The sequence below is a fragment of the Arachis ipaensis genome, chromosome B5 (assembly GCF_059453495.1).
Source record: "Arachis ipaensis isolate K30076 ecotype BB chromosome B5, ASM5945349v1, whole genome shotgun sequence".
Lineage (NCBI taxonomy): Eukaryota > Viridiplantae > Streptophyta > Magnoliopsida > Fabales > Fabaceae > Arachis > Arachis ipaensis.
Genome location: NC_142440.1, coordinates 25,363,437 through 25,377,159, shown reverse-complemented (window position 1 = coordinate 25,377,159; position 13,723 = coordinate 25,363,437). Strand labels below are relative to the sequence as shown.

General features: G+C 33.3%; 1 protein-coding gene and 1 pseudogene across 1 annotated transcript; one reads left to right on the top strand and one right to left on the bottom strand.

Annotated features, from left to right (window-relative positions):
• Positions 1–409: 409 nt before the first annotated feature.
• LOC107640391 (proline-rich receptor-like protein kinase PERK15) lies at positions 410–4,810 on the bottom strand. Its single transcript, XM_016343915.3, has 8 exons — positions 4,108–4,810; positions 2,832–3,293; positions 2,381–2,467; positions 1,477–1,547; positions 1,303–1,379; positions 1,066–1,213; positions 823–984; positions 410–694 (listed from the first exon to the last, which is right to left on the bottom strand). Exons 1-8 carry the CDS (start codon positions 4,808–4,810, stop codon positions 410–412), a joined length of 1,995 nt encoding a protein of 664 aa, XP_016199401.1.
• A 1,416-nt stretch (positions 4,811–6,226) lies between these two features.
• Positions 6,227–12,511, top strand: LOC110271960 (protein trichome birefringence-like 2; annotated as a pseudogene).
• The last annotated feature ends 1,212 nt before the right edge of the window (positions 12,512–13,723 follow it).

Below are 13,723 nucleotides of genomic sequence, written 5' to 3'. Positions count from 1 at the left end.
TTAAATTCTAAAAAAATGAAAAAATTTTGAGATAAATATTGAAATAAACCCATTATATTTACAAATTAATTCAATTCCTATTTTTATCCATTATAAACAAAAAACGTAATTTTAAAATTAAATCAATTTCAATTCTATTGTATCCCAAACACATCCTAACAGTCTTGGATATTTTAACTAATATCACAGTATAAACCGAAAGTGTGTTAAAATGATTCATTCTTTGTATAGGTCGTACTGCCTCACCCATTCATTGACGTGAAATTCACCATGAACAACTTAGAAGTAAATCTTTGCCCACAGCCACGGATTGAGTGAAGAGAGACATTTCTGGTGCGCCTTAAACTTGATTATGCCAATAATGCTCATTGCTCTGTTCTAATACATAGGTGAGTCCCCATCAAGAGTTTTATGGTTGCTCAGACTCAGAGAAGCTCCTATGGTTGTTGAAAGATCTAGGTTCTGAATTACCACCTGAACTAGTTGGCATCCCTAAAGAAGGAGACAACTCTCTTGAACTGTGTTCTGTACTATACATATCATAGTCGTAACCGCTAAAATTGCCATCAGCCATCATCCTTCTAAATCTCATAATATCATTAATGTACTGGCTTGAATCATATATTCTGCTTTGACCATATTTCACCCCATTTGATAGATCTAGTTGTTCTCCACACTCTAAGGCTCTTGCCACCTAATTGGACATAACAAAAAAGAAGCTGCTGCATTTAGTAAAGGATAATATTTATACAAGAATAATATTAGATAACTAGCTTTTTTTAGCCAACATCAGTCAAATTTCTTAAAATTTAAATACATGACCTGAACCATACGGGGGCGTTTAGGAGCAGAGTGGCGAACACATGCGGCAGCAGCCTCAATCATGATTAACATTTCAGAATGAACATAGCGTCCTTGAAGCCTTGGGTCTTCTAGATCACCAAACGCACGCGTCCCCATTGCAAGAAGAAGATGTGGACGAGCCTGTATGCATGTTAATTTGTGATGATAAGGAAAGATCAAAATAAGAGAAATCAATTAACGTTTCTTCAAGTTTAGTCATACCCACTCAACCAAACTCTCTTCTCCGATGGGCCGCTTTGGATCAACGGGCTTCCTTCCAGTTATGAGCTCAAGCAGGACAACTCCAAATGAGAAAACATCTGATCTATCCGTTAATTTTCCACTTGTTGCATACTCTGGAGCCATGTATCTGCACAACAATGGATAATCATCCAACATTAGCTATTACCAGGAAAACATGTTTTACAACATTATAATGTTACTCTTTTATATGCCTACCCGAAGGTCCCCATCACCCTGGTTGATACATGGGTGTTAGCGTCATCAGTTAGTTTGGCAAGTCCAAAGTCTGCAACCTGTGTGTGTTAATAATTATATAAGGCTAAATTACCACTCTGGACTTCAAATTTAGACAGATAACAATTTAGAAAGAATATATATGCTTATATATACCTGTGCTTCGTAAGCACCATCCAAAAGTATGTTTGCGGACTTAATATCCCTATGAATAATCCTTGGGTTGCCTAGAAAACAGAAAATTTAAACTAACACATCAGTGTCAATATTTGTGCTTGAAGTTGAATGTATGTTCACATCCTTCTTCTCTTCAGAAGACATATATACGTATAATTAGGGAGCTTCTAGCTTGTTTAAATATGACAAGCCTAAAATGTCTTTACAAGTAGTGTATGTTCCCAAAGAGATTGGAATTGGAACTAAAGGACTAAAATTTAATATTATATTTGGTGGTAGATATTTGAGACTAAAATTTTATTTTTAAATATAAAATTTTAGTTATTTTAATATTTCTAGAAAATAAAAACACAAAGAACTAAAATTTTTTATATCAGAAATTAAAATTTTAATAATACTTTTTTAATATTAAAAATATTTTAATAAATATTCTCATTTTATATTCTTCTTGAATCAAATAAGATACTAAAATATAATTTAATTTTGTACATTTTATATCAAAAATAATACAAAGACTAAATTTATTTTTAGTCTCTTTTTCTAGATAAAACTGAGTTGATTTTCTCATTCTTACTATGTCCTGGTCAACTGTTTGACTGTATTAGACTTTGATTTTGTTTTTTAGAAAAAAATTATTCCAGTAGCATGTTAACACACATTAATAATTTTCCAGAAAAAAAAAGATGGTGCTGCTTATGAAATTGGAAAAGCTTTTCCTAATTTGTGTGTAAATATTTTTTGTTAAAATAAAAATTAAGCAAAAAAAAATCGTGTTACAACAATAACAAAATCAATCCACAAAAACATCTTAAGCATGTTAAACATAAAATACTAAAAATCTCTGTATACTATTAAAAAAAAAAATAATGAAAAAGATACTTACAGCCCTCATGCAGATACGCTATGCCCCTTGCAGCGCCATTTGCTATCTTCATCCTATTCGGCCAATCCAAAACAGGTAAGTTATTTCCTACATACAGATCACCACACACCAAATCAATTCCTACGTATATAAAAATTAGTTTTTCTATATCTTTATTTCTTTGGATATATTTTGCTACAAAAGTTGCTTCATTATCCTATTCGGTTGTGAATCTTAGTAAATGTCAATTGAATAATAGAAGCTTACTTAGCTTAGACAATATGATTGATTATGGAAAAAATTATGAAATATGTACCAATTCTTTTCTCATCCTTAATTTTGATTCATCCAATACTTTGTTAGCATAAAAAACAGGTTAGTCTTCAAAGAAAACCGGTTGATATATTATTATGTAACAAGTAATTAATTTTTACATAAAAATAAAAAAGAATAAAAAAGAAACTCACATTACCATGCAAGTGCTGACTGAGATTCCCATTAGGAACAAACTCATAGACAAGAACTCTATGTTGCTCAGCTATGCAATAACCAATCAAAGAAACCAAATGACGATGATGAATCCTACTAATAATGTCAACCTCAGCCCTAAACTCTCTCTCTCCTTGGCCACTACCAGGTTTCAGCATCTTCACTGCTCCTACTCTACCATCGGGCATTAAAGCCTTGTACACACTCCCGAACCCACCTTCTCCTATTACGTTCTCACTCGAAAACCCGTTCGTTACTTCCACGATTTCTTCGTAGCTATAAGCCATTATACCCCCACTCATTTGTTGTAGCTCTGAAGGTGATCTCACGTAACCTCCATAGTAGCCTCTCACCGGAGTAGACTGTTTTTTTTGTGAACCGTACATCCCTACTTGCGGACCATTGGCCCCGCCTGGTTGTTTGTAGTAGTAGTGTACATTTCCACCTAATTATCATCATCATCGCAATCATTCAAAAAACGAACATAATGAGTAACTAATGCTTAATTCATACTACGTACTCCTCCGTGCAAAAAAAAAAAAAAAAAAGACTAACTCCAAATCCTCTGGCTACTAGTCTTGACTCGTCAAATTTGAAAGTCAAAGTCTAGATACTAACAACTAACAAACATAGATTAAAAAATTGGGATACGCACGCAGGCCTGCTGAAAATAAATCATAATGTCTCTAGGGAAATGATAATTTTATTCTATTTTTGATAATGTTATTTTATATAAATAGTAAAATCTGTAATTTTAATTTTAATTATATTTTTAAGTCTTCTTAAAATTTTATTGCTACTAATATTGATACAAAGTTTACTATAAAATTCATCTATTTTATTTTGTATAATAAAACACAAATTTTTTATTATAAAAATAATTTATGATTAAAATTTAACTTAAAAATAACATATAAATAACAGTAATGTTATAGACTAACATGATTTATTATTTTTAATCAATAATTAATTTTATAATATTTAAAAATATATTATTAAACTGTTAAATTAAATATATTAAATTATTGGCTAAAATACATAAAATTATGGCCTTAGCTTTTCTATATAAATTATATTAATAAGAGATCGAACAATATCTTTTCATAAAACATAAATTCAAAAAATAAAATGATAAAAGCACGTTAATAATAAAAAATTATTAAATAATAATTTAATTAAATTTATTAAATTATTTAATAATTTTTAATTAATATTTTTTTTGGTGAGTTTCCACCAAAATGAAAATGAACATAATTTACCTTGTGGCCAACCGGCATCGCCTCGATCTTTCTTCTTCCTAAAAAAAAAGAAGAGAATTACAGCAATGAGTGCAATGATGGAAATTGCAGCCACTGCAAAACCAACATGTTGGCCTATCCGATCACTATAACCTCGTGTATTCGAAGTTGACGACGCTGGGGGAGAATGGCGCTTCGAAGAAGATGAATCACCGCCTGATCTTGAAGGCGGAGAAGGTGATTGTGGCGGCGTAGTAGGGTGGTTTGGAGGGGAACTAGTTGTCGGCGGCAGCGGTGGTGGTGGAGGAGGAGGAGGAGGAGGAGGATGAGAAGGAGTAACTTGAGGTGGAGTAAAGTGTGAATCAGGTGGCGTTATTGAAGTTGGGGGTGGAGGAGGTGTAACCCGTGGTGGCGGAGGTGACGGAACTGGCGATGGCGGCGGCGGGGGTGTTTTTGGAGGAGGCGAGTGTTTTGGTGGACGCGGAGAGGGTGGTGGTGGTGGAGACTTTGATGGCCGTGGTGGAGATTTCGGCGGTGGCGGAGAACGCGGAGGCCGTGGACTCGGTTTTGGTGATGGATCGTCAGACGATGAATTTGAATCGGACTTTTTCTTGAGTGATCTACGGAAGGAGTCGGAGGCATGAGGGGATGGCGGCGAAGAAAAGTTTGAAGAATCAGAGAACGAAGATGGTGTCACGTTGGAAGAATGGTCGTGGATAGCCATCTCAAAGAGATCTCAACTTTTGGATGATACTCAGAAATGGCAACAAAATACAGAACCCCCGTAGTCATTAACAATCAAAGAACATTGAAATTGAAAATGGTGTCAGAAACTGATGATGACAAATTAAATTGCTTTCCCCAGATCAATAAACATAGGCATAAACAACAACAACAATATCCTCTGATCACATGTCATACATGAATCATAAGCTCTCAGCATCGTTCAATGACATTGCTTTAGGTGGTTTGTTTCGCTTCACCATGTAACCGCAGATTGCAAGTTGCAATCGTTGCATGCGTGCGTGCATGCATGCATGGAGCTAGCTTCTTTTTTTTTTTTTTTGGTATTTTGGGGTTAGGGTCTCTTATTGAGCCAAGTGTCAGTTTGTGTGTCTTGTCCTGCTTCTTACCTTGAATTTCGGGTTACCGCGCAACCTCCAATGGGCTCTTTAAAATTTTAGGGGTTATACTTTTGTTTTGACTATAAAAAAAAATATAAGTAAACAATGAAAATACTAAACAACGTGAACAAGATATATAGGAAGTGTAGTACATTTTGATTTGATTGATGATTGTTCATGTTGTTCAAAAAAATTATGGATTACCTAGTATAACCCAAAAGAAACCTATGAAATTTACATCCAAAGAAGAATTTGAAAATTATAAACTTCTTAATTAATAATATTCTGACCTGATGTGGGACTCCGAGATATAGCTCGTCAGTACAGAAGGCAGCTCTTTAATTGTCTTCCTTCTATGAGTTATGTTGTGAATTCTTTGTCTGTCCGGTTGAGGCTAAAATCGAAGTTGGAGACCTGTAAAAAAAAGACTCCAACGTTCAAGTCAATACAAAATTTCTGAAAAATCAAATCTCTCAAATTGGGATGTCTCTTAATTTTTTGATGCCTTTCTTGCTCATATTTATTCTCTATTTATTGTTGCATGATGTAGCCATTCTAGTCTTAGAGTTTCGAAGATTGTGTTTTGAGCCGTTGAGATCTGGGATTTACTTTTTAAATCAAAAGTCTGTTTCCAAGTATAACGTCACAGTTTCGAAATAGCAAAGACAGACCAGAGCCCCAAGCTTTAACTTGCTATAAAATGCTTTGCAAGTAAGTTGATCTTATACTTAAAATGCCGATATTATACTTCGACTTGTGTCTTCCTAGGCCTCAAGCTTAAGTTGAGGATGTGGCATTTTGTCAAGTTTGGGATTTAAAACTTTATAAAGGTTTGAGATTGTGTATCTCTTATCGTGTGGTAGCGGCCTTAGTTGGGTCTTTTTAATTTTTTTTCTTTCATTATTTTTTTAGGAAAAATCACCACTTCTCTGTTCCTTCTAATTTATCAAGAAAAATGACATCCAAAGGTTCGTAATTTTTTCTTACTTTTTCACTTCGTGCTTGCTTGTTGTTTGATGAGAAAAGACAAAGTTGTTGAGGTTAAAGAATATTGGTACCACTGGATTCATGCAGACGTGAAGTGTCAAAGTTCTCCGCAGAAGGATGAAGAACGAATTGAAAAAACTCGCGGAGTGAATGCTTCAAGTCAGGGTTTGAACAAGAACACACGGTTTGCGAATTTCACCGTCGGTGGTGAGAATGCAACGCTTAATAGTAGTGAAGTGCAACAGTTTCCGCTGAAATCCAACGGTGAGAACGTTACATTGGTCACTGAGATTGGGAACTTCCCTGATAATAGGGTTGTCAAAGATGTGGACTTTGCTGCGAATGCAACTGTTTCTTCTTCTGGTGAATCAAACGTGACTTCTGTTAATAATAATAATAGTAACAATAATAATAACGATAATGTAACTGTGGTTATTGATGCTGGTGGTTCTTCTTCACAAGATGTGAAGATGGAGGGTCGTTTTAGTTTAAATGATCAGAATTGTGATATCTATGATGGTATGTGGATAAGGGATGATTCAAAGCCATATTACCCCTTAGGTTCATGTCCACTCATCGATAGGGATTTTGATTGCCACCTTAATGGAAGACCTGATAGTGATTATGTGAAATGGAAATGGCAGCCACATAAATGCGACATTTCAAGGTATGATTGTTCTTTTCTGTGGTTTTTTCAGTAACATGTGCGAAATATTGTTATTTTTATTGTTATTATTAGAAAAATGCAAGTTGTCTATTAATAGTAATTGTAGTAATTATATTAAATTAATGAGTGAACCCAAATATTAAACTGCAACTTGGTATTGCTGAAAAATTAGATGTATGAAGGTTTAGAAAACGGAGTAGAATGGAGAAGGACTAAAAGAGGGAAATAAAGGGGTGGCTTAGATGTACATGATGAAAGGGAAAAGGGTTACTGTTTCTGTCAAACTCAGTAAAATGGTTCCATCCATGGAAAACCGATTCCTGATTAAAGTTATGTGTCTGATCCAGATCTTAAATTACGAGTCATTCACATTACCACCGACAAGAGATTCCTAAATTAGCAATATTATTTTGTTTTCTATGAAGGGATTAGTTACAGCTTAGTTATATTTACAAGTACCGAAATGCTAGTTTACTTCTATGAAATTTTAATACGACCTATATAATTTCCTTTAGTTAGCTCAATTTCTGGGTAAAATGTAAATGCCAGTGCACTACTTACCATTTAGAGGTGAGTTGTTCCCTTAACACTCTCATATGGATTATGGAGTATTAACAATGTTCAGTAAAGTCTTGATTCTATTGACTTAAAAGGTAGAGAATTATGGGATCCACTGGTAAATACTCTGCAACCAGAGTCTACAACTAACTGGGGTAAAATAGTGGATCTCTCATGATATAGTTCCATATGTTTTAATCGCAGTTTTGGTTTACTATCAATTTTAGTTATAAGCAGACTAGTGCCAGTCATCTTAAATTAATATCCAAATGCTTTTGTTGTATGTTTATTAATTACTGACGTGATCTTTCAGTTTGAATGCAACTGATTTTCTGGAGAGGCTGCAATGTCAGAGGCTAGTTTTTGTGGGAGATTCACTGAACAGGAACATGTGGGAGTCGATGGTGTGTATACTACGTCAAAGTGTCAAGGACAAGAAACGTGTTTTTGAAATTTCTGGAAGACATGAATTTAAGAAGAAAGGTGTTTATGCTTTTAGATTTGAGGCAAGTTTTCGGAACATATATAAGATTCTGTGATGCAGATATCTTGTAATGGTATTATCTCATCGAAAACTTTCTTGTGTTGATAGGATTATAATTGCTCAGTAGATTTTGTTAGTCCACCATTCATTGTTCGAGAGTCAATGTTTCAAAGGCATAAATGGATCATTTGAGACATTAAGATTGGATTTGATGGACCAGACAACTACTGTATATCATGATGCTGATATCATTGTCTTCAATACTGGCCACTGGTGGACGCATGAAAAAACATTTAAGGGGGTGAGTTTGGTCGGTGCTCAGAAGCAAAGATGAATAACATGATCTACGTAATTCATGTTTCCCATATGAAATTATCATAGTTTGTGCTTTTGTAATGTGAGATTGCTTTCCCATTTGAGATATTAATCTGTGTTCTCTTAACTCACAGAGAAGACTACTATCAAGAAGGCAACCATGTATACCCAAGACTCAAGGTTTTGGATGCATTTAGAAGGGCTTTGACGACTTGGGCTAGATGGGTCGATAAAAATATTGATGCCAACCAAACTCAAGTTGTCTTCAGAGGATACTCAACTACCCATTTCAGGTATTGCTCTTTTAAATGGTTTCCAAATTTGTCTTAAGTCTGGAATTTCTACTTTACAATACCTTTTATGTGGAACTGTGGACTCTTGAATAGCAGATTATATGGAGTTAATTAGCAGGAGAAGGAGGAGGTGGAGGAGGAGGAGGAATAGCTTTTAATACAAAAAAGAAAAAAGAAAAAAAAATAACACCATTTAATGGAGATCAAGAAGACATATCACATATGACGGCTGGAAAAAATAGCTTTTAAAATTTGTCTACGAGGATAAGCTGACAACTTCAATCACACAAAATTTGTTAAAGAAAAGAAAAAAAATGGCTTTCATTCGCTAAATCTAGACCTTGTATTTTTTGTATTATTATATATAAATAGTTAAAGTTATTAGAATATCATATTTCAAGAAGGATATGAGCATACTTAAACATCTTCTGTTAGTTATTAGTTGAAGGAGTATGTATGTAATATTGGTATCTACGTGTGGTTAGGCTATTGTGTTCTGCTCATAAAACACAAATAATAATTTCAATCATGCGATTGAAATGAATATAATTGTTTCAGATAGCATTATAGAAGAAAACCCCTCTTATTGTTGTGATATGATGAATCAATAAAATAGTTAGGCTTTGTCACTTTAATTATCAGATATGGAAAATTATAATACACTTTTGTTTAGAAATTAATTGACTTGATTATTATATTAGCATTGTGTAAAGTTAACCAATTAAGCTGGTAGATTTCTATGCATGTTTCATTATTCCCTAATACACGCACCTACTAGCTAGCATTGTGTAAAGTTAACCAATTAAGCTGCTAGGTCTCTATGTGTGTTTCATTATTCCCTAAATACACACACCTACTAGCTATATAGAGACATATATATGTTGTATTTTATTATGAATATGATAAAAAAAACTAGCTGGCTAAGATGGTAGCAGATTAATGAGGTAAATAGAATTCATAAATAACTAAATTAAAGTATGTCTAATTTGATTCTACTTTAATCTGCCTAAATATTTCTACTTCTAAGAACAATATACATATATTTCTAGTTAAAGTGGTTTGTACAAAAAATTAATGAAATCTCTCATTATTATTATTATTATTATTATTATTATTATAGTGAGAACAAGATGGTAGATAGTAAGATAGAAATAGAATTAACAAATAACAAACTATACACCAATCTATATATCTTTTGAGTTTGTTGACATATTCATCATCATCATCATCAGTCAACTTAGCTTCAAATTAGGCTTGCATGTTTTATAATAATAACCACAGAAAATTCATATGGTATTAATGATTGATTATCCTTTATGTTAATCAACACTCTACTTTAGTAATTGATTCAAAATGTGCTTTTGAATCACTGTTATCTTTCAATAATGTTTTTAACTGTATTTTTGATATAATTGAGCTATAAAATATATCATATTTTTTCAAAAGATATATATTATTAATACCTAGATAGAACACTCGTCTTGAGATATGTTATATTTTTTCTAATATTATTTATATCTCTTAGTTATAAATACTACTCTCAACTGACTCATAGATTATAATTAACTAAAAATATTATATACAATTAATATACAGTTAATTCAATACTTATTTTACGTCATATTTTTATGATAAGTGTATTCTTAATTGACAAAATATTTTTTTTTACTATACCAGAATGTTTTGTATCACTTTGATCATATAATTTTGACTTATACCTAAATTAATGTGCGAATAATTATCTTTGAATAAATTAGTCTTTAACAAAAACATTTACGATGTTGATCTTTCAATCAGACTATTTTTTAGAAAAATAAATGATTAATTTGTCAATTCTTTAAAAATGATTAAGGATAATTTTACCTTTTACCTAGCATAACCCAAAAAAGAGTTGTTCTATTTTGACTTCCAATCATTTTTTTATTTTTTCTTGGAGCTAAACTTTCCTGGTCACGCACGCTTGACCCACTAAGAAATGGGCTTTAAATATTTATCTAGTCTCGGTAATAGTATTCTAAATCCAACCAAACAAATCTCACTAACCAATAACTAACTTAAATTGATTTAGTAGTTAATTTATTAATATTAAAAATTTAAATCTCGACTTATGTAAACAACAATTTAATCCTTAAATAGAGCTCTAATATACGACAATTAAATATATAAATTTTCTTCTATCACCATGAAAAATAAAATAATAAAGATTGAATATAATTTGGTAAAATTGCACAAGAAAAAAGTAATCAAGTTTGGAAGTAGTAAAACAACTCTTCTAGATTTAAATTTAACCTTTACTGCTCATAATATATACTAAAAGAAACCTATAAAATTTACATCAAAAAAGAATTTAAAAGTTATAAACTTCTTAATTAATAATGTTCTAGCCTGATGTGGGACTCCGAGATATAGCTCGTCAACACAGAAGGCAGCTCTTTAATCGTCTTCCTCCTATGAGTTATGTTGTGAGTTCCTCGTCTGTCCAGTTGAGGCTAAAATCAAAGTTGGAGACATGCAAAAAGGACTCCGACGTTCAAGTCAGTACAAAATTTTCGAAAAATCAAATCTCTTAAGTGGGATATCTCTTAATTTTTTTTGCCTCTCTTGCTCATATTTGTTCTCAATTTATTGTTGCATAATGTAACCGTTCTAGTCTTGGAGTTCCGAGAATTGTGTTTTGAGCCATCTGGGATTTACTTTTTAAATCAAAAGCCTGTTCCAAAGTATAACGTCACGGTTCCGAAATAGCAAAGACGGACCAGAGCCCCCAAGCTTGACTTGCTATAGATGCTTTGTAAGCTAGTTGATCTTATACTTAAAATGCCGATGTTATACTTCGGCTTGCGTCCTCCTATACCCCAAGCTTAAGTTGCGGATGTGGCATTTTGTCAAGTTTGGGGTTTAAAACTTTTTAAAAGTTAGAGATTGTGTGTCTCTTATCGTGTGGTAGTGGCCTTAATTGGGTCTTTTTAATTTTTTTCTTTCATTGTGTTTTTTTTTTTAGAAAAATTCACCACCTCTTTGTTCCTTCTAATTTATCAAGAAAAATGACATCCAAAGGATGTAAATTTTTCTTACTTTTTCACTTCGTGCTTGCTTGTTGTTTGATGAGAAAAGACAAAGTTTTTTAGGTTAAAGAATATTGGTACCACTGGGTTCATGCAGACATGAAGTGTCGTGAATCACTGTTCCAGAATACAGAGTCTTAACTATTCTGAATGGGTCTAACTGGGTGAGGGAGGGTAGTCACACTGGGATTGAATTTCTTCCCTATAATGGTGAGGAAAGGGTGTGCGAAAAAGAAAGGGGGATTGGACATATTTTTACTTTTACAGTCGTGGGTTGACTGATTTCATGTAAGTTTCCTTTTACTGATTTTGAGTTCAAAGTGTTAACTCAGTTGAATTGTGCTCTGTCGCAGTTGCATCCTAATTCTTGGGATTTTCTCTGAGCCTTTGAATGCCTTATGGATTTTCTTGAAGTCTGTCCCTTCTCTTAACTTTTTTCTCTTTATTTCAATCGAAAGGGGTGCAGAAAGGTCTATGGATAAACCTCAGTAATTACCCTGGCCATTCCCTTTTCGTATTATACAAATTCTCTTTTAAAAACTTTAAAGAGATGTTTATGAAAGTTCGTTCTAAAGAGACCGAATACCCTTTTTACTTATATGATGAACTGGCGAAAAATTTTCCACTATACTGGTGTCCAAAACCTATGCAGAATTTAGAAGCTATGAGTAGGACTGATGATGAGAAGTTCATTTTAGATTACCTTATTGATTGTTTTTTGCCTAGGAATTTGCTTTCGATTCCTGAAATATTAAAAGATGAGTCTGATAAATTTACTTTTGCCTAGATACATAGGTAATGTGTTTGAAGTTTGGACACCTTTCGCATTTTAAGAGTGTTATTAAGGTATTTCTTTTTCTTTTAGGTGGCAAAGTGCTGAGCTTGTCTTCAGCCTGCATGAGGTCCTTCTTGGATTCAAGGAAGAAAAATGAGAAAGATGGTTCTAAGAAGACTATTATCCCTTAGGCGGCTCAGTTCAGTGCGCACCCATAAAGTGGTAAAAGGAAAGGGTTGGATCAGAAAAGTCATTGGAGGTCTTATCTGATGCCGATGTTAATCTTGGCTCACGTGTTCAGTATGAAAGACCGAAATAAATGCGATTGCATGCGTTTGTTCGTGGTGCCGATCCGAGATCTGTGTGGAGTGATCAATTTCCTTGTTTAGAATTAGCTGAGAAAGTTACTCAGTATCCAAGTGATGTTCATTTGCTAAAGAATTTAGGAAAAGAAACTGTCGTGCAATTGTTTCAGGTAAAATAATATTTGTATACATTTGGTGTTTTGTATGGTTGCAGTCTTATCATTGGTTATTTCGTGTAGGTAATTACCGCAAGAATATTGTGTATAGATTGTACAACTGAGCTGCTGGGAGTGGAAGAGAAGAAAGAAATTGAAAAGGTTTTGGAATTGGAGAAATCTTTAAAGGGGAGGGATACAATGATTGCATATGTGACTAAAAAAAATGAAGGATAAGGAAGAAGAGGTGGAAACTCTGCGAAATCAAATCCGCACCTTGCAAGGGAAATTAAAGAGGCAGATGCTGATAAAAGGAAGATGACCTATCGTGTTCATGAGCTTGAAACTGAAGTTATGGAGATATTTGCCGCGGGTTTTGACCGTTGTGTGAGCTAAGTGGTCGTTTTTTCACCTGATTTTGAGGTTGCTAAACTAGATGTCACCAAGATTGTTGTTAGTGGAAAACTTGTGGATGACAAAGCTGACGAGATTGAAGATGAAAAAGCGGCCGTGGCCGATAAAAAAGGCTGATAATGCCTTAATTTGTATTTCATTTTGTGATCTGAACTTTGGTAGTTTTTTGGTATGCTTTTTGCTAAACATTTGACATTTGGATGTAATTAACCTTGTTTCGTTTTCTGATATTTTCATATGAACTTTGATGGATAATATATTATATATAAAAATTTATCTGAATTTTGTGCATGTAAAGTAGACATAGAGGGATAAACATGCAATTTGTGATGTTTATTTGATATTTTGTTTGTACATAATGTGAAGTGGTCATCCTCGTTAAAACCTCTCTGAGTAAAACCCAATGTGGGAAAAACTTCGGTGGTAGGAAAAAGAGTATCGCCCCCTTCACTTGTTATAATTGACTAGCTATGATATGTTTGTAATGATGATATA

Coding starts and splice junctions, on each gene's coding strand:
- LOC107640391 (XM_016343915.3), bottom strand. CDS start 4,810: ATGGCTATCCACGACCATTCTTCCAACGTGACACCATCTTCGTTCTCT. Junction 1,380..1,476: donor ATGGTGCTTACGAAGCACAG/GTATATATAAGC, acceptor TAACACACACAG/GTTGCAGACTTTGGACTTGC. Junction 695..822: donor AACGCCCCCGTATGGTTCAG/GTCATGTATTTA, acceptor ATGTCCAATTAG/GTGGCAAGAGCCTTAGAGTG.